This window comes from Lepidochelys olivacea (genome assembly GCF_965140295.1).
Source record: "Lepidochelys olivacea isolate rLepOli2 genome assembly, chromosome: 6".
In the NCBI taxonomy this organism is placed as follows: Eukaryota; Metazoa; Chordata; order Testudines; family Cheloniidae; genus Lepidochelys; species Lepidochelys olivacea.
The window spans coordinates 26,768,739-26,793,038 of record NC_140416.1 but is presented as its reverse complement, the minus strand read 5'-3'; the positions used below and the strand labels follow the sequence as shown (position 1 = coordinate 26,793,038).

The 24,300-nt window shown below is 40.2% G+C and overlaps 1 protein-coding gene across 4 annotated transcripts in view; it reads right to left on the bottom strand.

Annotated features, from left to right (window-relative positions):
* The window catches only part of PLEKHA7 (pleckstrin homology domain containing A7), a 275,644-nt gene that overhangs the window by 114,733 nt on the left and 136,611 nt on the right, over nucleotides 1-24,300 (bottom strand). For all 4 annotated transcript variants that reach the window (XM_084630059.1, XM_084630061.1, XM_084630058.1 and 1 more), the window contains exon 4: nucleotides 1,261-1,344. In XM_084630059.1, coding sequence (XP_084486185.1) covers nucleotides 1,261-1,344 — 84 coding nt within the window. The remainder of the gene's footprint in view (nucleotides 1-1,260; nucleotides 1,345-24,300) is intronic.

Below are 24,300 nucleotides of genomic sequence, written 5' to 3'. Positions count from 1 at the left end.
AGTAGTTTCCATGTAGCAATGTCTCTCAGGAGAACCAGACCCAAAAGGAGAGGAGACTGAGGATAACAGAGGAAGATATCCTCTTGTGAGACATAAGTGTCATGTCCTGGTGTTTGGGGCATTTTGGTGGTTGGGACAGATGACTCCAATATGTTGCAAAATGTTGAGGGTGGACAGTTCTTAGAAGGACAGGCCAGTACTGCAAAAGAGTCAAGTCTACCACTCTTAAATGTAGCTGGTGGATGCCCGTCTTTATGTTTAGGAGAAAGGATCTGTTGATTTTGACTCGTATGTGCTTTACCATTCTGCCCAGGAGTCTTAAGCAGTCCTGAACCCTTCGGATCCATGCACGAAGGCTCACTCAACCTAGACGCAGTTGGAGAGGGGCCTCTTCTTTTAGGAACAGACCTGGATAGGGATCTCTCCTTATTCTTGGGTGAAGCCCTGGATGGTGATTCTTTGGACTCAGAACTCTAGACTCTGCTCCAAAACTCATACTTGGAGGGGTGCTCTTTATCAGTTGATGATGATGTAGAAAGGGATCTTCCTTGGCCTGGATCAGAGTGAGGTCTCATAGCCTTCTCCATAAGGTGTTTCCGCAACTGAAGCTCATGAGTGTCACAGGGGAAATGAGAGGCACATACTGCACTGTGCCAAGATATGTATTTCATCCAGACAGTAGAGGCAGCATTAATGTTTGTCCCCCATGGAAAGGAGCGAGGGCAGTATACACAATTCTTGAACCCCAGGGTTCTAGGCATGGTCCCAGTCCGCAAAGAAGGACTCCCTCAAAGGGGATAAATTAAGCTAACTATACTATACTAAAACTTTAACTATGCTAAATATTAAAGTTATTTACATATACATTTACAAGCTGATAAGAAAGAAGCTAGAGAAATCTGCCGACATAGAAGATTCTGACTCACGCCATGTGGCAGTAAGAAGGAACTAGAGAGGCGTAAGCCTGCACTGCATCTTAGGCCCTTGGTCCAGAGCACCAGGAGGGCAATTGCGTGTGTGTGGGTCAACAGACACTGCTTACTAAGAATCTCCGGACTCGGACACATGGCATACATGCATACCCACCTGTGAAAAACAACAGGGACCAACACTGGAAGAAAAAGCAGGATGTTTTTAAGTGCATCCTCTGTATCTATGTAATATCACTTCTTCATAATGAGAAGTGTTCAAGTAATTGTGATAATACAGTACGTAAGAAAGTACTTTTAAAAGTCTCAGAATGTGTCAAAAACTACTTACTCTTCTTGTAAAATAAATTCAATGTTTTCTGGAGAAATCTGTCCTGTCACAGGATGTCTAAATGTCGTGATCTGCTGGTTATGGCTGAAAGGAGAAAAAAAATGTGATTTAAGTGCTAAGCTTAGTAGAAAATTAGTAGTAGTTAGTTTGTTTTTTTAAAAAAACAGAATTATTTATTTCTACTGATAGGTTATTGTTGCTACCCAAAGATGAATCATATTTCTGTCATGTATTCTAGGACAAATGTTTTCAATTACGGTACTTTCTCAGAGGCTTGTGGAATCTGCAAGTGCCCCACTGCACTAAATGCTAACCAAGCTCATATTTTGAAGCACACAGATTGCAATGCTCAGCAAAAGAGAGCCACTGGTTGAGACAACTTACATTTTAATAGTACCAAATTATTAAACACTAACATAGAAAGGGCACAATCTGATTTACTAAATTCTGTGAAGCTCTCAGAATATGATTTGGCCATAGATTCAATAATTTAGAAACCTACTAGGGACTTTTTAATTTTTAATAAGTTCATTTAGTGAAACTCTTATGGAGGTGCAGCACAATTTGCCATAAGCTTTTTTTGTTATTTAATGGAAACTCGTATCTTAAAGTTTGTCTACTACAAGAATATTAGGCAAAGAAAATAGTTTCTGAAGACAAATTGGCATAGAAAAAAATATCTAATAATCAAAGTCACCATCTCAGTTTGGATTCTGTCATCCAATGTACATGCTCTGATAAAGTTGTATACCTAACAAACATTTTCTGAAGCCTTATGCAAAGTTCAAGTCTACAGCACAAAAATCCGTTAAGTGGTCAAGAAAAATTGAAAACGATTTTTAAATGTTATTGTTTCAAAGGAACAGTAAGGGTAACCTGCAATGCCTTTATGTAGCCTCAGTGTTCCAAAGAAATTCATTTGTAAAATCTATTAATCTATTTTTTAGTAGTTATAAACCAACGATCAGTTACTTATGCTTTGAATTTTTTACATTTTTATTTAACGGTATTTAACTGCACAACATTCAAAATGCCACGTAAATCCAACCAAACATAAAGCATTAATATAAAATAATTTTATACAGGAATAAAATTCAGTAATACAAAAATATGAAAATGTAAACCTATTAAATGATTAACATCTGTATGAGCCAAAAAATGCATTCTAGATGTCTTTGTAATTTTTCTTTAAAAAAAAAAAGAATTTGTTTTTCTTCTCCCATGATACCTAGCCATCTGGTATTCTAAGGTTTGAGGCACCCAGCTACCTGGTATCCCAGGATGCCCCCCAAAATAGATAGAAATGGAATTTATGCAAGCTAGAAGATATCTATTTTAATTAAACAAAAAACCTTCCTAATTTCCATAAAGACAACAGCAAGCCTTCCATACAAAGTGACAGCTTGAAAATAAAACAACAAAACATTTATAATGTTGAAATATAAATACAAGAACAACAGGAGAAACCTGAACTAGTGGGTATTCAGGAGTGACAGACTGTTCTCAATTCTTACCCTAACTGCTCCCAAGAGGTTTGGTTCCTATTTAAACAGAGGGAGAGTCAGGAGGAGAAGCTGTTCATATAGTAAAGTCTCCACCTTTTTTCTAGCATGCCATGCTATTGACATTTTCCAGGGGTACAATAAGGGGAGAAAGCCCACAGCTTCTTTAAGCTGTTGAGGAAAGTGTGGGTTGAAGGAGATATTTTCTTAGTCATCTTTTGTCTCTTGTTATGTCGTAATTTGTGATTTATGGGATATGCATTCAAAGTACTGAGTGAGTACCTATAGATGTATTTTTAAAATTTGAATAAATAAACAAACAGCAGCCACCGCCAAATTCTACTTTCTTCACATGGTCCAAGCATTTTCAACACTCTCCTCAAATGCTCTAAGTATTCCTTATAGGTTGGGTCTCAAGAAGTCTTCATGTCTATTCAAACTTTGATACTTCTACTAAGGCTGCCAACAAAGATGCCAACTGTGATGGCAGATTTTGCGATGTCATCACTTTCTCACTAGGAAACGTACTGAACCCACCAACACATTTCAGAATCCCAAACAAAACAGACTTCACATACTCACTTTTTCAGTCATTATAAATCCAGGGTAGATTTGACCTAGAAGTGAAAAACTATATACTGGAACTAATTCAGAGCCATTCAGAAAACTAAGTTAACCCTGAGACCAGATTTATTCTCTATCAGCACAGGACAGCCAAAATAATCCTAAGGTTGGAACCTACTTCATATACAAAGCTCTTTTTAAAACCGAGAGAGAGAGAGAGAGAGAGAGAGAGAGAAAGAGAGAGAGAGTGTATAACAACACTTCAAAATGTGTATTATTGTGGACATTTTAGTTGTAGAGAGCGTATACAAACATGAACTTCTGTTCCAGCCTGACTGATTCATTCTTATAACATATATTACCAACACTAGCTCAGTTTTGGGAAGTATGATTTTGCAACAGACTATCACAAAAGAGAAAGGAGGCATAACAGTCTTTTCCCCTCTTACAATAGACATTTTGAGTTTCAAAGTTTCTTCACAACCTATTTGAGCTATTTCAAGAACTGTATTATCTAAGTTTAAGACATTAATTTTACACTGGCAGATAACACACAAAGTGACACTTTTTACAAAACTACTCTAAAAATATTTGCGGTCCGAAAACAAGAACAATCATCATACCATGGTTAACAGCACATAGCCAAGAAAAACAGTGGTTTCTGTAGGCTTGAAAGGTGTAAATGTAGTTGGTTTTGCCTCATCAGGTCCACAGAATACAAGGAATGCAAGTCAGAACAAGCTACACGATAGCTAAATGCCATCAGGCTCTGCTGCTCCCTCCATCTTTCTCCATGCCAGTGATTTAATTCTTCTCCAAACCTGTCACTAAATTCCCCTCTGCTATTTGGATTGATATTTTTCAAGCACATTGCAAGTAAAAGAGCTTGTTCTGACTGGAATTCAAAGAAAACAGTAAAAATTCAATAGAAGTGAAAACCTCCTGCTACCACAATTAGCTGTTACATAAATTGTCCAAGAATAAAAGTAAAGTAATGCACAAACTTTCGGGGTCGTATCACATCTAAAAGCCAGCTGAGACAAAAACATTTAAGAAAAACAACAGCAACTCTCTGAGGCTGGTTTTGAACTTTAGTCTCAAATACTAAAGAACCTCAAAACTTTTGAAAATATACCACTCTTGTACACCATTCTGCAACAAGCTTATCATGCCATTTTTGAAAGCTCTTGAAAAGTTACGGATTTCCTGCGCTTTACAAATTAAAAGAGCATTATACATTTATTCTGTGCCATTGCAAGGATCCTACTTCTGAATGTACTGATACACTGGGGTCTAACTCTCTCCAACAAGCAACAAAACCAGGTGGGTAAGTAGATTAAGAAAGATTCCATTAGTGTGGTTGCCACACACAAGATATTGTCTTAATTAATCACTACAACCATGTGCATTCTCCTCAATATAAAACTGAAGGAATAGTGTTGGCACCTAGTACGAGAGTGCACATCAATATAATAATCTGATACCAGATATTGTGCACCTTTGAAATACTCCTTATGAAAAGGCTTGGACTGGGTGAAATTAAAGTATTTTTTACCAACTGATTCTGTGGAACACAAAAACCTATGCAGTAAACTAGCTTCACCATAACAAAAAGCTTAAATCAAGTAGGGGGCAACTCATTGCTGAAAACCTTTTTTTTTTTTTTCTGTGTGGCTCACAGCACACAAAACACAGCCCCCTTCTCTCTCACACACACACAGGAAGATAAGCCACAATGGCTTCTGCTAACCCTCATGACCATATGGTTTAAGCTCAACAAATCAAGTATCCAAATCCAATCCCAAATACAATTTAAGAGATCAATCATGACCAACCAATCCAGCACAAAATTCATAAAAATAATGACAAGACTTGCCACAAAATGGTCAATTACACAATTTGCAAATAATTTAGTGCAAAATTACTTCAAAAATTGAAGAAAACTTTTATAAAACCTAAAATAAAAAGTTATGTGCTTATATAATACTGTTCTTTAAAAATTCATCGGTAGGGCTTGAAACGATCATCAGTTTATATGAAGCCTAAATAACGATAAATCTCACAATCTACTAATACAGTTCTGAGCGCAGGAATGAATACAAACCGTCCAGCATTCAACTCTCTCATTTAGTACCAAGCCATAAAGCAGAAAGCTGAAACAATTTAATATGACCACTATGAAAACTGAATAGAACAGCTTTGAAAAAGTTGAATTAGCACATTCTCCTTCAGTATAGTTCACACAACCTCAAATATTTTCTCCTTGATGTTTTTTTTTATTTTGACCACACATTTCAGCATCATAAGGAGAAGGCATTTTCAATTTATACTTCACGGAACTGAATTCAACTTGCAATGTGATCCAGTCAAAGCACAGCACTGAGGGTTGAGTGATTTGGTATTCATCTGCATGATCTCAAGCATGTCACTTTACTTCAGTGCACCTCTATTTTCCCATCTGTAAAATGGAGATAATTAAGTTACCCCAGGCACCGATAAATCACAAGTAAATAGTTTTATTTGCACATAAATATATCTTACTAATATCTACTACCTAATTTTATTTTTTGAGAAAAAGCTAAAAATATCATTATAAATAAAGAAGTACAAAAAGAGGACAACTCTTTCACTATTTAATTGTTGCCTAAGTTTTTGTAAAAATTTCTCAATACTTTCATATTAAGAATTGTCACATTCTTTATATCAGTTGGAAAGCAGAAAAAATCCCAGCTCCTCTCATATGAGTTGAGCTTTTGAAGCGTTCCTGAGCTAATGAAACTTCTGCTTCTGAAGCCTTTTTCAAATCAAAATCTTCTCTCTACGAGCAGGATTTGTATCAACTTTGTTATCCTGAAGGCTCACAAGAACGGAGTGGGCAGGCGGAGTAGAAGGGTGACATACCTGGGATCAAAAACAAATTGAAAGCACAGGGTTAGATGGTTGCAGGTCATCTATCCAGGAAGCTAAGTTTCTCCCAATGTTGCAATCCTTGGTTTGAAGGCTTTATTTTTTTAGTTTACTTCATCTTTGAAAAAATGTTGTATAGCTTGATTCAATTTTTGAGCCTACAGTCCTTTGCAGTATCCCTTTATATAAGCATGCGTGTATATGTATATACACACACCACCCTCTTAATTTCCCATTAGATTGTGTTTTTATGTAAAACACCCTTCTTCATACCTTTTTTTACTGTGCATCTCATGGTAAGGTTGCAGTACATGATCTATTAGTCATTAATGTCTTATTCCTTTTTGGTAAGAGCTCTTTTTAAAATTCCAATGCCAGTCAGAAAGTGGCAATATTTATTGTTAATATTTATTTTCCATTAAATCTTCTCAGAAGGGCAAAGAATTGGCATCATTCTGACATAAGAAGACCCAGAACAAACTCTTTCATATCCCTTCAGAGTCTTCAAAACCAAAGAAAAAAACAGGAGACAGATTTTCTTCCATGCAACAATAAAGGCAACATTAGGGCTATCCTTTATGTGGCAATGCGGGCTAGATGGGATGGTGGGAAATCTTTTCCCACTCCCATCATACTCAGCTGTTCTATTGACCAAGTTCTCCCATGAGCAATGGTACAAATTGCCTGATTTGTCTGTTTTGAGGCAGATCATCATGTAGCATAGGTGCCGACTTCGAGGGTGCTCCATCCCTGGAGCACCCATGGAAAAAAAATTAGTGCATGCTTAGCATCCACTGGCAGCCAAGCTCCCCCCTCCCACAAGTGCCTCCTGCCTGCCGGCTGCCCTGCCAATCAACTCCTACCCCTCCCTCTCAGTTCCTCCTTGTGCGCAGGAGGTGCTGGGAGAGAGGGGGAGGAGCAGAGATGGGGTGCACTCAGGGGAGGGGGGCGAAAAGAGGCGGGGAAGAGGTGGGGCAGCGCAGGGGCGGGAAGAGGCGGGGTGGGGCCTTGGGAGAAAAGGTGGAATGGGGGGTGGGAATGGGAAGAGGCAGGGTAGGGAGTGGGAGCTCAGAGGAAAGGGTAGAGTGTGGGAGGAGCCTGGGGCTGAGCAAGGGTTGAGCACCCTGGTACAACTAGAAGACGGTGTGTCATGTAGCTAACAAAGTTCTGCAATGTAGACACTCCACATTATGCACGAAAAGAAAGGCACCCACAAGTCACACAAAAACACATTTTTAAAAAAATATCCCATTTCTGTTTAAGAGTTTTATTCAAACTTAACAGGCCATTAAGTACAACAACAAAATGGCAATTAATTCTATCTAAAGCCGTTTGCATTCTATTTTTAAAAAAATCAGTGAGCTTCACATAAGGTAATGTGAACTAAACTCCGTTCCTGTAACACACACCTTGCTTTATAAGTCCACTGTTACTTTTTTTTTTTTTTAACCTCACTGGTTAGCCAAAATTCAAAATCTAGCAGGTTGTTTCCATTAGGAGGAGAAACTGAGGTCACATATTTCTTTGATGCAGCCTTGTTTATTTATTAAGAATGTACAAAGTCCTGTTTACCTGAATGCAGGATGAATCAAGCAGGAGACAGTTTCTCCTCTCACAGTCAGCACTCTTCCCAAAAAGCTCTCTCTCTAGGCTTTTTCCCAGGGTCACACTCCCAGTATTTGTTCTGCTGTCTCCTTGACTTTCTACTTTTTCTCTATTTCTCAGGTATTTCAGTCTCACACGCGCAGAGATCAAGTTCCAAAATCCAGTCACTCCCCTGACCCTGCATTAGCCCCTTAGGAAACTCCTTGGGCTCCTTGATTCAACTACTACTCCAGCCTTGCACATGGATTTGTTTTGGGCCAAGGCCCCTATTGTTTCAGCTATCTATTCCAGAAAGGAGCTCAGCTGCTTTTTACATTTATTCTGAAATGGAGCTGACTGTTACGAACACCAGAGTTACAAACTGACCAGTTAACCACACACCTCATTTGGAACCGGAAATACACAATCAGGCAGCAGCAGAGACGAAAGGAAAAAAAAAAAAAAAGCAAATACAGTACAGTACTATGTTAAACGTAAATTACTAAAAAAATAAAGGAAAAGATTAAAAAAGATTTGACAAGGTATGGAAACCATTTCTGTGCTTGTTTCATTTAAGTTAAGATGATTAAAAGCAGCATTTTTCTTCTGCATAGTAAAGTTTCAAAGCTGTATTACGTCAATGTTCAGTTGTAAACTTTTGAAAGAACCACCATAATGTTTTTTTCAGAGTTACGAACAACCTCCAATCCGGAGGTGTTTGTAACTCTAAGGTTCTACTGTATTTAGAAAAACTGATTTAAAAGTCTCATATTAAAATACACAAAAGTATAAAATAGATTGTGTCATTTTTGACAGGTACATATCAAGCTTTTGTCTCTGAGAATGATACTAATACTAGGGCACATCTGTCTATGGGAGTGGTAAGTCTGTGCAAAATGGTTACAAATAGTTGTTCATTAAAACCAAAACTTTACAGTTTTGAACTACACAGACTATTCATTTTCATCTTCCAGACAGTACCAGAACCTACAATGAAGAAATACCCGAGATGTACCAAAATTGCTTTAATATAAGAGTCATAGCTACTGGGATAACTGCACCTCTGATCCCTCCTGGTCTTTAAGAGTATGTCTACACATCAACGAGGCACCCATGGCTAGCCAGTGCCCGCTGAAAGTGGGAGAAAGTGTCTATACGGCAGCTAGGCACCCGTGGCTGGCCTGTGCCAGCTGACTTGGGCTTGTGGGACTCAGGATGCAGGGCTGCTTCACTGCTGTGTAGACTTTCAGGCTTGAAATGGAGCACAGACTCTAGGACCCTGAGAGATAGGAGTCTACATAGCAATGGAACAGCCCTACAGCTCGAACCCCACAAGCCCAAGTCAGCTGGTACAGACCAGCCATGGGTGCCTAGCTACTGTGTAGACACACCCTAATGGTCAATCACCTTTCAGGTTTCAGGATTTGTCATCACCTTTCAATGGGGAATCATACGGTTCTCCCACCTTCAGATAAGATCTTGGGCTATGTAGTGTCGAGGACTGGGCCTTTAAGGGCTGAGCTTAGCAGATCACCACCACAGGCTATAGTACCCCAGGTGCTACACCTGATTATCTGAGCAGGCCTGACTTCAGTTCAAGTATCCACAATTCTCTTCCCTCTAGAAGCCACGACAGTGGTATCCAGTCTTCTTAAAGCAAAGTATTTTATTTAGAACCAAACAGATCTCAAAATAGTCTGTACACTTGCCTGTCTTTCCCTAGCATTTACCATTCCCTGGAAGATGGGGAAAGCCTCCATTTGCATTCAGACACTCCTGCAGGACCTGTCTCTCTTTCATCTAGGGTGACCAGACAGAAAATGTGACAAATCGGGACGGGGGTGGGGGGTAATAGGTGCCCATATAAGAAAAATCTCCAAATATCGGGACTGTCCCTATAAAAGTGGGACATCTGGTCACCCGACTTTCATCTCAGTTTGTGCCACCAGGAACTGCACTCTCATAACTCCCTCTTTCTCTCCATAGAGTCCTTTTAACCACCTAGTGACCCTTTCATCTCTCAACTCCCAGCACTGGCAAAATAAGGCTTGCTCCTTTAATTTAACAGCTTTTCATATTGTCTTTCAAGTGTGTGCCAGGATGCTCTTATCTGGGAGCCTTTGTCTTGCCTTTCTCCTTGTTTTTCCAACAGCTGCCTATTGTGTTAAGCTAATGCATTCATACAGAAAAGTAATAACCCAATATATCTATACAGTAACTTACTGCATGTGACTTAGCAAAGTATTCCTATAATTATTTATCCACATTTTTGAATTACATAGCAGCTCCATGTCAGCTACAATCTGTTTATACAACATTGTTGCAAATCATGTGCACATCCTTAAAAATTCAATGTTAATTGTATTTTGGTACAATTAAAACCACCTATAATGGGACCGTATAAAAACATAAAAAGAGCCAAAAAAGGGGAGCAAAAATTCTTTTTAGTCAGTCTTCTGTTCCTTCAAGGAGTGATGTTTCAAAGGTTTTTTTGTATTGTGTCAAACACTGGTGAATCTAAAATCAACAAATAACATATTCATTTTAATCACTATTTGATAGAAAGCTTTTTGTGAATTTTAAACAATTCATCGTAATGCCCATGGGGCCAATCTAAAATATAAAGCTGATAAACATTACTAAAAGGTATGTCATTTACCCAAATGCCCCCCTTTTGGTTATCCAGATGTATCTCTACAGTGCACATAGAGAGAGTCTGATTTACATCCTAATATTGAAGAGGATATTTCAGTTATTTCATCAATTAGAAACACAAGACAACCACAGAATCACTTTTCGATCTAGATTACACCACATTCTGGCTAGTTAAATTATGATCCTTGGAATCCAGAAATGTCTTCCTTAATACTACACTTAATATTCAGACTAAAAAGTTATCCTATATGGTTACATAAACTACCAATGACCTTAATCAAAACTAGAACAACAGAGAATAACTTAGAGGGGAAATTATCCTTGTAGGTTAAAGTTTAACAATCTAGTTGTATAAGAGTGGAGAAATTCTACAGAGCCTCCGGTCATCCAGAGAGAAAAATTCAGGTTTCCTCAGATCTTTCCCAACGTGTCACACAAACAGAAATTACTGATTACAGAAATCACACTGCAACAGAATTAATTTGAAGTATTTTTCTCTGACATTTTCTTATACAACCTAAAACACGATAAAATATAAACATTATCATAGACTATTTATACAAATAGAGAAAATAACCTATTTAAAAACATTAGAACATGAATCTCATGAAAGTACAACATACTGAGCAACAAATCTAAAAGATATAATCTTTCCTTGCTTCATTCTACAAGATGTGAGTGAGTAGTTCAAGTGCAGTACGCTATTTTCATTTATTGGAGATGATTACGAAGAACTCATTCTTTTACTCAACTCAGGAATCCATATTTAGTGATATTAACAGATGGATTTTTTCACCAAATTAGCTCATTTGGATCTGATTAAAACCACCACATTTTCTCAAAAAAAAAAACCTACCATGATTAGATAGCTTCAGAACAATCTCTTCATGATAGGATCAATAATTCATATCAATAGTTTACATTATGTTCATGTTTGTTTATGCCTTTTAATTTCTAGGAGTATGGACAGATCTGATAAAAGATAAATCTAAGTTCTGTAAATCAACTCTTCTGTAGTCCTTGTGTGTTCTCAAGTGTTACCTCTTGATACAATACATATACTGCCCACACACCAAGTGAAATTCACCTGGGTGCAGAGAGCTGGTTCAGGGTTAAGGCTGGTAAAAGGATTATGGCATAGCCAGACCAGTCACATAAGGGGTGTCCACATTCCCTGTGTGTCACTGAAAGGATACTAATCTGGTGTCAAACTGGTTGGTTCAAAGACAGTGTGAGGACGACCAATGTAGAAGCCTATTGGCGAGATGATTACACCGATCCAGGTGTGTGAAGGAGCATATGACCCCTTTAAGGGATAGGCTGGAGCCTACAGCTGATACAGCCTGGGGTGTAATCAAGGAGGCCCTGTCCCACCCTAGGGCTGGACTATATAAATAGGAAGAGAAAGCTAGCAAACGAGAGGAGAGCAGAAGTCATGCAGACTGCAGTGTGTGATAGTTCCTTTTAGGCTCCAGGAGATCAGCCTAAATTAGGCTCACAGAGTTGATGTTATGGACCTGAAGCCTGGGAGCTCTGAACTAGGCTCCAGAGGGAGAATCTTATGAACTGTTTGTGTAATTGCTCCTGTCCTGAAGCCTTATTAAAAACAGGACATACTATTTTTGTTAATTTGTATTGGCTTCTCCTTGCATGGGCTCTTAAAACTTAGCTTCTGCTGCCCATTCAAGGGAAATAAAGGTGGGGCACACCTCCAGAGCCACAAGGGGACACGCATGGACTGCCCACACTTTTATACAATAGCTCAAAAATCCCTCAGACCAGGAGTCTGCAAAGAAGCACCTTCTAGCCTTTCAACTTGCCTACGGGCATAGGTAGAAAATCCCATCCCTAAAACTCCCTTTCTGGCTTTTGTGTGAGGGGGGTGAGAATTTCTTCCTCCATATAAACAAACATGCACATACATACTTCTAGCATGTGTGTTCAAAGATGATTCTGAATTGGGCCTGATGTAAAACCACACTGTCACAGGAGGACAACTAGAAGGCAAATTCCTGCCAGAATACATGGAGAGCACAACTATTTTTGTCACCCCTTTAGAAGGGAGAAGTAGTCACTTCCTTCTCAGAAGGCCAATAATTAGAACCAATGAAGATGAAGAGTTTGTTTACATGGTAACTTAGTGTGCAGCAAGCCAGTCTGTGAATCTACAGTGCACTGACTTGTTGTGCATTAACTGGCCATGGGGACCCTGCTACCATGTACTAGAAGTTCTGTAGTCTGTTTTAACTTCTGAAATGGGAGAACAGCAAAGAGCACTATGAAATTTCTAGTGCTTAGTAACAGGGTCCACACCATCAGTTAGTGTGCAGCAAACTAGAGTGCTGAAGATTCACACCCTGGCTTGCTGTGCACTAACTCTCTATGTAGACAACCTCCAAGTGTGAGTTGGCTGGGAAAGTGAAATCAAGCATCCCCATCTCTGGGTTAGAGAAAGTAAGGCTGCAACAAACTCCAAACTATAAGGGACTCTGTGCCCCACTATTCTGTTGAAATATCAGCTGCATTCCTTCTATGCCACTTGAGCAGCGTTGCTGGGATTATATTATTTGCATATTATTTATCTTGTAGGTAGTTTCACAACACTCCTGCATAACAGCACTCCATGCTAGCCAACATGGGGCCAGTATGGATAAAACTTCCAAGGCTGCATAGGCATCCTCCTGCAGTTGCTCTATTTACAACCACTTACACAGCCCAGGTGTAAGACTAAGCAGCACAGAGCATCAAAGAAATGCGCCCTTAAATTAGAGCTTGGCATGTCAATGCTTTTAAACAAGAAGACTGAATTAGGCTTACCTTACACTGAACATTACATATAGTTTCAAACCATCTCTAAGCAACACCAAAAACTATACAGATTTCCTCAAGAATTCATGCCTTTGAACTTTCAAGCAGCTGGAACTAGACATAATTTCTACTAATGTCCCATCTTAGGGTAGAATATGCCACTGAGGCTTTACTACAACTAATTTGAATAAATACACTTCAGTTAGTTGTATAGATTCCATTAAGTGAACAGCGGATAACCTGTAAAGCATGCAACTAATTTCTCCTTCAAGCATCCTTGATATTCTCCCAAGCTGTTACAAGCAGTACAGTGATTAATGCAATCACTCACTTGGTCTGTCATTCCCTCTGCTTGAATTTTGCATCTCTGAAGGAAGCCTAGGCTCTTAGTAATCATTACACACACACAAAATTGCAGTTGGGCTGTGACTTTGATATTCACTTTCCTCTGGGACCCAATCCAGTTACAAGATACAGCACCAAGATTTCTGGATGGATAATCCGTCATATTAAAGTGGCTGGATACTAAGTGGCGAAACCCTGTATATGCTTTCTTAACATCTCAAGTATTGTGAAGCCTCACTGAGGCTTCTCTTCTATGTGGGTGCTAATTTAATTTCAGCTACAATCCCATTTTAACTTCAATTAGCCAGCTATAGGCACATACCAAGGTCATTATCACTCTGAACACCTGCTGGTCATGTTTATCTGATTCTTATAAAAATAATTTTGCTGACAACTTACATTTAATCATATAATGTAAAGTAGTAAACACTTCAGCTAAACTGATGTTAAAAAATGATCCACACTTGTAACAAGTTTCAGAGTAACAGCCGTGTTAGTCTGTATTTGCAAAAAGAAAAGGAATACTTGTGGCACCTTAGAGACTAACCAATTTATTTGAGCATGAGCTTTCGTGAGCTACAGCTCACTTCATCGGATGCATACCGTGGAAACTGCAGAAGCCATTATATACACACAGAGACCATGAAACAATACCTCCTCCCACCCCACTGTCCTGCTGGTAATAGCTTATCTAAAGTGATCATCAAGTTGGGCCATTTCCAGCACAAATCCAGGTTTTCCCACCCTCCGCCCCCCCTGTCCCCCCACAAACTCACTCTCCTGCTGGTAATAGCCCATCCAAAGTGACCATTCTCTTCACAATGTGTATGATAATCAAGGTGGGCCATTTCCTGCACAAATCCAGGTTCTCTCATCCCCTCACCCCCCTCCAAAAACCACACACACAAACTCACTCTCCTGCTGGTAATAGCTTATCCAAAGTGACCACTCTCCCTACAATGTGCATGATAATCAAGGTGGGCCATTTCCAGCACAAATCCAGGCTCTCTCACCCCTCGCCCCCCCCGAAACTCACACACACACACAAACTCATTCTTCTGCTGGCAATAGCTCATCCAAACTGACCACTCTCCAAGTTTAAATCCAAGTTTAACCAGAACGTCTGGGGGGGGGGGTAGGAAAAAACAAGGGGAAATAGGCTACCTTGCATAATGACTTAGCCACTCCCAGTCTCTATTTAAGCCTAAATTAATAGTATCCAATTTGCAAATGAATTTCAATTCAGCAGTTTCTCGCTGGAGTCTGGATTTGAAGTTTTTTTGTTGTAAGATAGCGACCTTCATGTCTGTGATTGCGTGACCAGAGAGATTGAAGTGTTCTCCGACTGGTTTATGAATGTTATAATTCTTGACATCTGATTTGTGTCCATTTATTCTTTTACGTAGAGACTGTTCAGTTTGACCAATGTAAATGGCAGAGGGGCATTGCTGGCACATGATGGCATATATCACATTGGTAGATGTACAGGTGAACGAGCCTCTGATAGTGTGGCTGATGTTATTAGGCCCTTTGATGGTGTCCCCTAAATAGATATGTGGGCACAGTTGGCAATGGGCTTTGTTGCAAGGATAGGTTCCTGGGTTAGTGGTTCTGTTGTGTGGTATGTGGTTGTTGGTGAGTATTTGCTTCAGGTTGTGGGGCTGTCTGTAGGCAAGGACTGGCCTGTCTCCCAAGATTTGTGAGAGTGATGGGTCATCCTTCAGGATAGGTTGTAGATCCTTAATAATGCGTTGGAGGGGTTTTAGTTGGGGGCTGAAGGTGACGGCTAGTGGCATTCTGTTATTTTCTTTGTTAGGCCTGTCCTGTAGTAGGTGACTTCTGGGAACTCTTCTGGCTCTATCAATCTGTTTCTTCACTTCCGCAGCTGGGTACTGTAGTTGTAAGAAAGCTTGATAGAGATCTTGTAGGTGTTTGTCTCTGTCTGAGGGGTTGGAGCAAATGCAGTTGTATCGCAGAGCTTGGCTGTAGACGATGGATCGTGTGGTGTGGTCAGGGTGAAAGCTGGAGGTATGTAGGTAGGAATAGCGGTCAGTAGGTTTCCGGTATAGGGTGGTGGTTATGTGACCATTGTTTATTAGCACTGTAGTGTCCAGGAAGTGGATCTCTTGTGTGGACTGGACCAGGCTGAGGTTGGTGGTGGGATGGAAATTGTTGAAATCATGGTGGAATTCCTCAAGGGCTTCTTTTCCATGGGTCCAGATGATGAAGATGTCATCAATATAGCGCAACTAGAGTAGGGGCGTTAGGGGACAAGAGCTGAGGAAGCGTTGTTCTAAATCAGCCATAAAAATGTTGGCATACTGTGGGGCCATGCGGGTACCCATAGCAGTGCCGCTGATCTGAAGGTATACATTGTCCCCAAATGTAAAATAGTTATGGGTAAGGACAAAGTCACAAAGTTCAGCCACCAGGTTAGCCGTGACATTATTGGGGATAGTGTTCTTGACGGCTTGTAGTCCATCTTTGTGTGGAATGTTGGTGTAGAGAGCTTCTACATCCATAGTGGCCAGGATGGTGTTATCAGGAAGATCACCGGTGGATTGTAGTTTCCTCAGGAAGTCAGTGGTGTCTCGAAGGTAGCTGGGAATGCTGGTAGCGTAGGGCCTGAGGAGGGAGTCTACATAGCCCGGCAATCCTGCTGTCAGGGTGCCAATGCCTGAGATGATGGGGCGCCCAGGATTTCCAGGTTTATGGATCTTGGGTAGTAGATAGAATATCCCAGGTCGGGGTTCCAGGGGTGTGTCTGTGCGGATTTGATCTTGTGGTTTTTCAGGAAGTTTCTTGAGCAAATGCTGTAGTTGCTTTTGGTAACTCTCGGTGGGATCAGAGGGTAACGGCTTGTAGAAAGTGGTGTTGGAGAGCTGCCGAGCAGCCTCTTGTCCATATTCCGACCTATTCATGATGACAACAGCACCTCCTTTGTCAGCCTTTTTGATTATGATGTCAGAGTTGTTTCTGAGGCTGTGGATGGCATTGTGTTCCACACGGCTGAGGTTATGGGGCAAGAGATGCTGCTTTTCCACAATTTCAGCCCATGCACGTCGGCGGAAGCACTCTATGTAGAAGTCCAGTCTGCTGTTTCGACCTTCAGGAGGAGTCCACCTAGACTCCTTCTTTTTGTAGTATTCAATCTCTCTGGTCACGCAATCACAGACATGAAGGTCGCTATCTTACAACAAAAAAACTTCAAATCCAGACTCCAGCGAGAAACTGCTGAATTGGAATTCATTTGCAAATTGGATACTATTAATTTAGGCTTAAATAGAGACTGGGAGTGGCTAAGTCATTATGCAAGGTAGCCTATTTCCCCTTGTTTTTTCCTACACCCCCCCCCCAGACGTTCTGGTTAAACTTGGATTTAAACTTGGAGAGTGGTCAGTTTGGATGAGCTATTGCCAGCAGAAGAGTGAGTTTATGTGTGTGTTTCGGGGGCGGGGGGGGGGGGAGTGAGAAAGCCTGGATTTGTGCTGGAAATGGCCCACCTTGATTACCATGCACACTGTAGGGAGAGTGGTCACTTTGGATGAGCTATTACCAGCATGAGAGTGAGTTTGTGTGTGTATGGGGGTGGGGGGGTGAGAAAACCTGGATTTGTGCTGGAAATGGCCCACCTTGATTATCATGCACATTGTAGGGAGAGTGGTCACTTTGGATAAGCTATTACCAGGAGGAGAGTGAGTTTGGGGTTGGGGGGGAGGGTGAGAAAACCTGGATTTGTGCTGGAAATGGCCCAACTTGATGATCACTTTAGATAAGCTATTACTAGCAGGAGAGTGAGTTTGTGTGTGTATGGGGGGGGAGGGGTGAGAAAACATGGATTTGTGCCGGAAATGGCCCACCTTGATTATCATGCACATTGTAGGGAGAGTGGTCACTTTGGATAAGCTATTACCAGCAGGAGAGTGAGTTTGTGTGTGTGGTTTTTGGAGGGGGGTGAGGGGATGAGAGAACCTGGATTTGTGCAGGAAATGGCCCACCTTGACTATCATACACATTGTGAAGAGAATGGTCACTTTGGATGGGCTATTACCAGCAGGAGAGTGAGTTTGTGGGGGGACAGGGGGGGCGGAGGGTGGGAAAACCTGGATTTGTGCTGGAAATGGCCCAACTTGATGATCACTTTAGATAAGCTATTACCAGCAGGACAGTGGGGTGGGAGGAGGTATTGTTTCATGGTCTCTGTGTGTATATAATGGCTTCTGCAGTTTCCACGGTATGCATCCGATGAAGTGAGCTGTAGCTCACGAAAGCTCATGCTCAAATAAATTGGTTAGTCTCTAAGGTGCCACAAGTACTCCTTTTCTACTTGTAACAAGCACAATTAATATTATAGAGCCCAAATGTGTTGATTTTTAGCAAAATTCACCACTGACTCAATGAGAAATTCTGCTTAAAAATCAACTATGTCATTATTTTTCAATGTTCTTTCAGAGAAACTTAATTAGAATTTCATTAAATGATTAAATTTCAATTATTCTTGATTCACTTTGCTTGCAGGATCAGGACCTGTCCTATATATGCAGACCCCTGAATCAATGCAGAATGCCACTGACTTCAGTGGGGCACCACACAGACATAGGATTCCACCCATATGGAAGAGCATAAAGGACGAGGGACCTACTTTGTAATTTGTTTGGTCCCGCTGATACTGCAATTGGAGGTAAAATAGGCATACCTGAGCTACCTTTAATCTAGCTAGCTCTGCTAAAAATAATAGTGATGGCATAGCAGCATGGACCCCAGCATGGGTTAGCAACGTGAGTATGAACGTCTTTCTTGGAGGACTTCTACAACCCATGCCAGTATCCATGCCACCACATTGTCACTGATATTTTTAGAAGTGCTCACTAGATTAACGCTAGCAAAGGTATGCATACCGAAACTACAATCACACCTTCAGCTGCTGTACTGACATACCTTTGATGAAGCAAGCTTTTCTTTATTCTTTACTGCAAAGCACATAGCTGAGAGCAGGTGCTATATAAATACAGAAGACAGATAATCTTGTGCCTCAGGTTCAGTTTTCAGCCTTACCACAGACCTCTTATGTGACCTTGCCAAATCACTTAATCTCTCTGAACCTCAGTTCCCCATTTGTACAAGTCCCCACAATATGTGTTATGTATGTAGATTGTAAGCTCTTCAAGGTAGGGACTGTCTCTTACCTTATGTTTGTAATAGTGCCTAGCAAAATTTGAGGTCTCTATGTGCTATTGCAATACAATTAAATAACAAATATTCTTCAGTTTCAAGGCCAGAAGGGAAAATTCTGATTATCCAGTTAGACCTCCTAAAGGGTATTATCTTTAAAAAATAAGGAAGTAGTTGGAATTGAGAGCAGTTTAGAAAAAATTGTATATCTGCCTGATAAATTGCTGACAAACTTATTCTGGAGAGCACGTTTCTAGATGGCCCTCCCAACTGTAGGTGCTTGTACAAGATGACATGTCTCTATATAACCATAATATGAATTTATCAGTGTAAGCCCCCTGCTGTGAACTGAATGAAAACTGTATATGAAGTTCAAATTTACCCCTTCATGAGATTTGGATTTATTAACTTAAACAGTAACAATCTTCAGTCAAAACTTCCCCTCCAAGCTTGACTATTGTTAGGGTTTCTCCTAGCAGACTTTTTAACTGAAATCCTAGGTCCCTCTGCCAAAGAGAAAGTTCAACTTACTTCATAGCTGGCTGGTGCAAACTGAATCCAGCTGCTTGCTTGACTCAGCAATTATACTGCACCTGCATGTAGGGTTCAACCACCTGACAACAGGATGACTCAGGGGAACCTTGTTTCTCTAGGCCAGAGGCATGCAAACTACAGCCCACAGGCTACATCTGGCCCGGCCCTTGAGCTCATGTACGGGGAGGCTAGTCCCCGGCCCCTCCCCTGTTGTCCCCTCTCCCCCACAGTTACACTGCCGCGGGGGCAGCACAGCTGGCTCTGTCCAGGCAGCGGGGCTGTGAGCTCCTGCCGCTCTGAGCGGCATGGTAAGAGGTTCTGGGGTGGGGCAGTCAGGGAACAAGGGGGGTTGGATAGGGCGTGGCAGTCCCGGGGGGCCAGTCGGGGGGGGTGTGTGGATAGGGGTCAGTGCAGTCAGGGGACAGGGAGCAAGGGGGGTTGGATGGGGGTGGGGTCCCGGTGGGGGGCAGTCAGTGGGTAGGAAGTAGGTGGGGGTGATTAGGGCACGGGGGCCAGGCTGTTTGGGGAGGCACAGCCTTCCCTACCTGGCCCGCCATACAGTTTTGCACCCTGATGTGGCCCTCGGGCCAAAAAGTTTGCCCACCCCTGCTCTAGGCAGTTGTCCCAGACACTGTCATTCTATTACAATTTCTTCAATACCATTTTATTTAAAATCTAAATTAAATCATGAGATGAGCAGTGTTAAAAGAGATGGCAAGTGCAATTCAGAAAGATAACAGGTGCCAGTAGTCATTTATCACAAAGTGTGATGCATGAAGACAACTGTACATTCTAATGCAGACTATTTCATATGAGAGAATTCAGAAAGAAGACATTTTCCCTAACAAGACAATCCGGCACAAAACAAGACAATATATTCTTATTATGTTGGGTAATACAGACACAATCTAAGTTTTACCTAGCATTTCAGAAATTACATATTATAATTTACTACTTTAAGTTATACTTTAAATAGTGTTCATGTACAAACATCACTCAAATTCTGCAATAATGATCACTTTTTTTCATTATTTTGACATGAACAGCTTGCATGGGAAGGGAGAATCTATTCCTAACAAAGGAAGCAGAGGTAGCTCCTGCTATTTTGGCATCTTTAAGTGACCTGATCCTGCATGCCTTACTCTGGCCTCATCCTACAGTCCTTAACATTGAATTGAATGGGAGTTTTTCCTGTGTAAGCCCTGTAAGAGTTGAGCCCATAAGTTCTTGGTATGGACATTATATTACTGGCAAATGAGAGAATGACAGTCAAGTGGACTTAATTTGGAAATAATTAGCCAACTATTATCAATAGAAGTCTGAATGACTGAATATATTTTTATAAAATGATATAGAAATGAAGGAAACAATGTCACTGGATAAAGGCTCCAAGTTAGGCTGATATGACATACAGAACAGAACTTAATGATCCAGGGAAGTTACTGAGACTATGTCCAAGAAGGGCGGGGAGTTAGAAAGAGGATTTTCCCCCTTAATTGTTCTTGTTAATCTTAATTAATTTAAAAATAAATTAAAAACTTTGGTTGTGCTAACATCTTTCTCTTCTGCAACCACAATTTTCAGCTAGAGCTGCCAGGGTCTGCTTTTGAAATTAACCTTGGTTAGGCTAAATCTACTCTAGAGAAAAATGGTTATTTATGAAGGGGGGTTGGGAAGTGTTTGTTCTATTAATTGCAGCCCTAAATTTAGCTGTATGTGAAATAAATATATTTAATTCAAACCAAGCTGCATCACTTTCCAAGGCTTCACTCACCAGAAATTGGATTTAGGCTGAAGATGCAAATGCTAGCAAAAAACTGAATGTTAGGATGATCATATGGCTTCCAGTGGAAGATAAGTTTTATTCTAGATCGGGGTGGCCAACCTGTGGTTCCGGAGCCACATGCAGCTCCTCAGAAGTTAATATATATATTGTACAGGCACCAACTCTGGGGCTGGAGCTACAGGTGCCAACTTTCCAATATGCCGGAAGTGCTCATTGCTCAACCCCTGACTCTGCCCCCACTCCACCCCTTCCGCACCCCTCCTCTGCGCCTGCCATGCCTTTGCACACACACACCCCGCCCCCCGGAGCCTCCTGCATGCCATGAAACAGCTGATTGGGAGGTGCAGGGAGGGAGGGCGAGGTGCTGATTGGCGGGGCTGCTGGTGAGCAGGAGGTGTGGGGGGGGAGCTGATGAGGGGCTGACGACGTATTACTGTGGCTCTTTGGCAACATACATCGGTAAATTCTGGCTCCTTCTCAGGCTCTGGTTGGCCACCCGTTCTAGATTAAAGTAAATGTTCTTTTAAAAAGTATTCTGGCCATTTCTAGTGGAAATGTAGATCTTGCTGGCTGAATTCAAGAAAACAAAAATAATTTCTTAGACCATTTTACACTAAAAATCAACAGAAATATAAAAATGAAGGGTCACATTCTGCTTCCCTTTTTCACACAAGTCGCCCTGTGGAAGCCAATGGGACTACGCAAGTGAGAAAGCCAAGCAGAATGTGACCTTAGGGGTTAGATGCAAAATGTGGTTTTAATACTAGATTAAAGGGATTACAGAAGGTCAGAAATAATAAATAAGCTTTTCATTGTGTTAAATAAATTAGCATGTTAAATCACATTAACTGCATTATGTAAAGTACTAATTTTGGCACAATGCCTATTTCTTTAACTTGGTGTAATGAAAAGGAAAAGCAAAAAGCAACTTGATGTTATATGAAGTAAGAATGAGGGACATATATATGAATGGACGTCATCATTGAGATGTGATGAATGAAATACTAAGAAGGGTAAAATGAAGACCTCAGCAGCAATTTTTTTCCTGTTCCTCATAATCATGTCTGCTTTTATTATCCACAGAATGGAGAACATTTGTTGTTACTAGCTTCTGGAATGGTGCATTTGACATTTAAACAACATGACGTGACAAGGTTATTATGGTGTGTGTACTAATTCATATTGAGTGTGTTTGAAAGACACATGCCTTAAGAAACACTTTGCCAATATGTACACCGTAATTCATTAATGAAAGCATTCAGAATCTTATTACTGTTTTAAAATTTTATAATCAAATACTATTTTAAAAAAAACATTTTCCACAGTGTGCTTATTAAAAGAATGAGCTACATATTTTGGGCTAGGATGATTTTTATAGTTATAGCTATGCATTCTTTTTAGACAATCGGATCACTTTATTCCTTATTTTATCATTGCTTTCATTGGTATATACTGATGTTTTTTTGTAAGTATACATGTCAAGACTGTGCTTTCAGTTCACACACATTGTGGTATACATTATTGTAAAACATAAATAAGAACAGTCACTAAAGGGCAAAGAATTTAGGAATTCCATTAATAAGATTTTTCATTTCACTAGTCTCAGATACAAAGGCCCTGGATTCAGAAAAACATTTACATACATGCTTAAGTCCATCCCTATTTGGTACAGCATATAAACACATGTTTAACTGTTAGCTTATTTTTAAGTGCTGTCCTGAATAACGATACTTTCCTTACTTTCCTTACTAAGAGCCAAAAGATTAATTTTCTCATTTCTCATTAAAAACAATGGAAACAAGTCAATACAGGATTATGAAATTTATGTCTGGCTTTTATGAGTGAATGTTTGAAAATAGAAATAAGATTCTACTGTCAGCTGTTATTTGACTATAAGTCAAGAATCTATCACAATAAAAATCCAGATGCTTCAAACCAGGTCAGTGACCTAATAGTAGTGTTCTACCATGAGACTTGCTCCCAGGCTGCAGAGCACAACTGACCACTGAAAAGGCAACATCCTCAGCTACAAGAGAAAGGAACATTTCTGTTGCTCAGCAGTCTTTCTGAGAGATTATTAGAAGAAAATAAAATTAAAATAATTCATCTGAATTTAAATGATCTACTTTACCCCACAGAAAAAAGTTTCATGCTCTAAAGGATACAGTCTCAACTTAAAAACACAGAATTCCTGCTGTTAAAGGAAACTGTGTAGGCATGTATAATAGAAAAAATATACCCCAACATACAAAGTAAGGTACTTTTGGGAGCAAATGAATCTACATCAAAATGCAAGGTGCCTTATATACAAAAACAGCATGCACAAGAAACCAATTGTTTTATAACTACCTCTTGACTGGCCCAAGAGACAAATGTTAATTTAGACTTCCCTTTCATTAGTACCGACCAATAGATATAAGGCAATTATATACATCAGGATTTACCTTTAAGGGCCAGTTTCATATACTGCTTCATTAGTGCTCTTTAATGTGTCTGTCTAGATCCTTGTGTGTTTGACCTGCCTGGTTCTTTGATGACACTTGAAACTACTGCATAACTGAAAATCCAAAGTGTCAATAAAAGTGATAAAGGCTTTTTACAAAACTATTGTACACAATGAGCTGTATCACAGTCATGGGCAATAAACCAAATATAGTGTCATATGGTTCTGGAGCTAGGTTACTTCCATCTATATCTTCTATATGTTGGGAAAGTACATTCAGTTTTCTCTTTCATCTAGACATGTTTAGACTGAATCCATTAAAACTAACAGTCTGAATTATTTTATACTATGCCAGACATATTTGGGGCAATATGTCTGGCATATTTCTACATAATTCTCTCACTGAAACGACATGGGACTAGTCAAAGATACACTTTGATTGCAGTATACTGGTCTATAAAATGTTTCCATAGATCATTTGTATACCTTCCTGTTAATGTTGATTGTATTGTAGATCTCCCGGAAGGGTCTGTGCATTTCAGTTAGAAAAAAGAACAGCGGAAAATGACAACAGTTCATGTGCATTAAACCAAGATATGACAGGAAGGCATTTACAGGGTAAGTGAAACATACAGTGCTAAAATATCTTCAATTTAGGTTTGATCCTGCGAAGCACTCATGTCTCTCAGTAACTTCAGAAGTAGTTGAACCTCAGCACCTTGCAGGATCAGGATACCAGA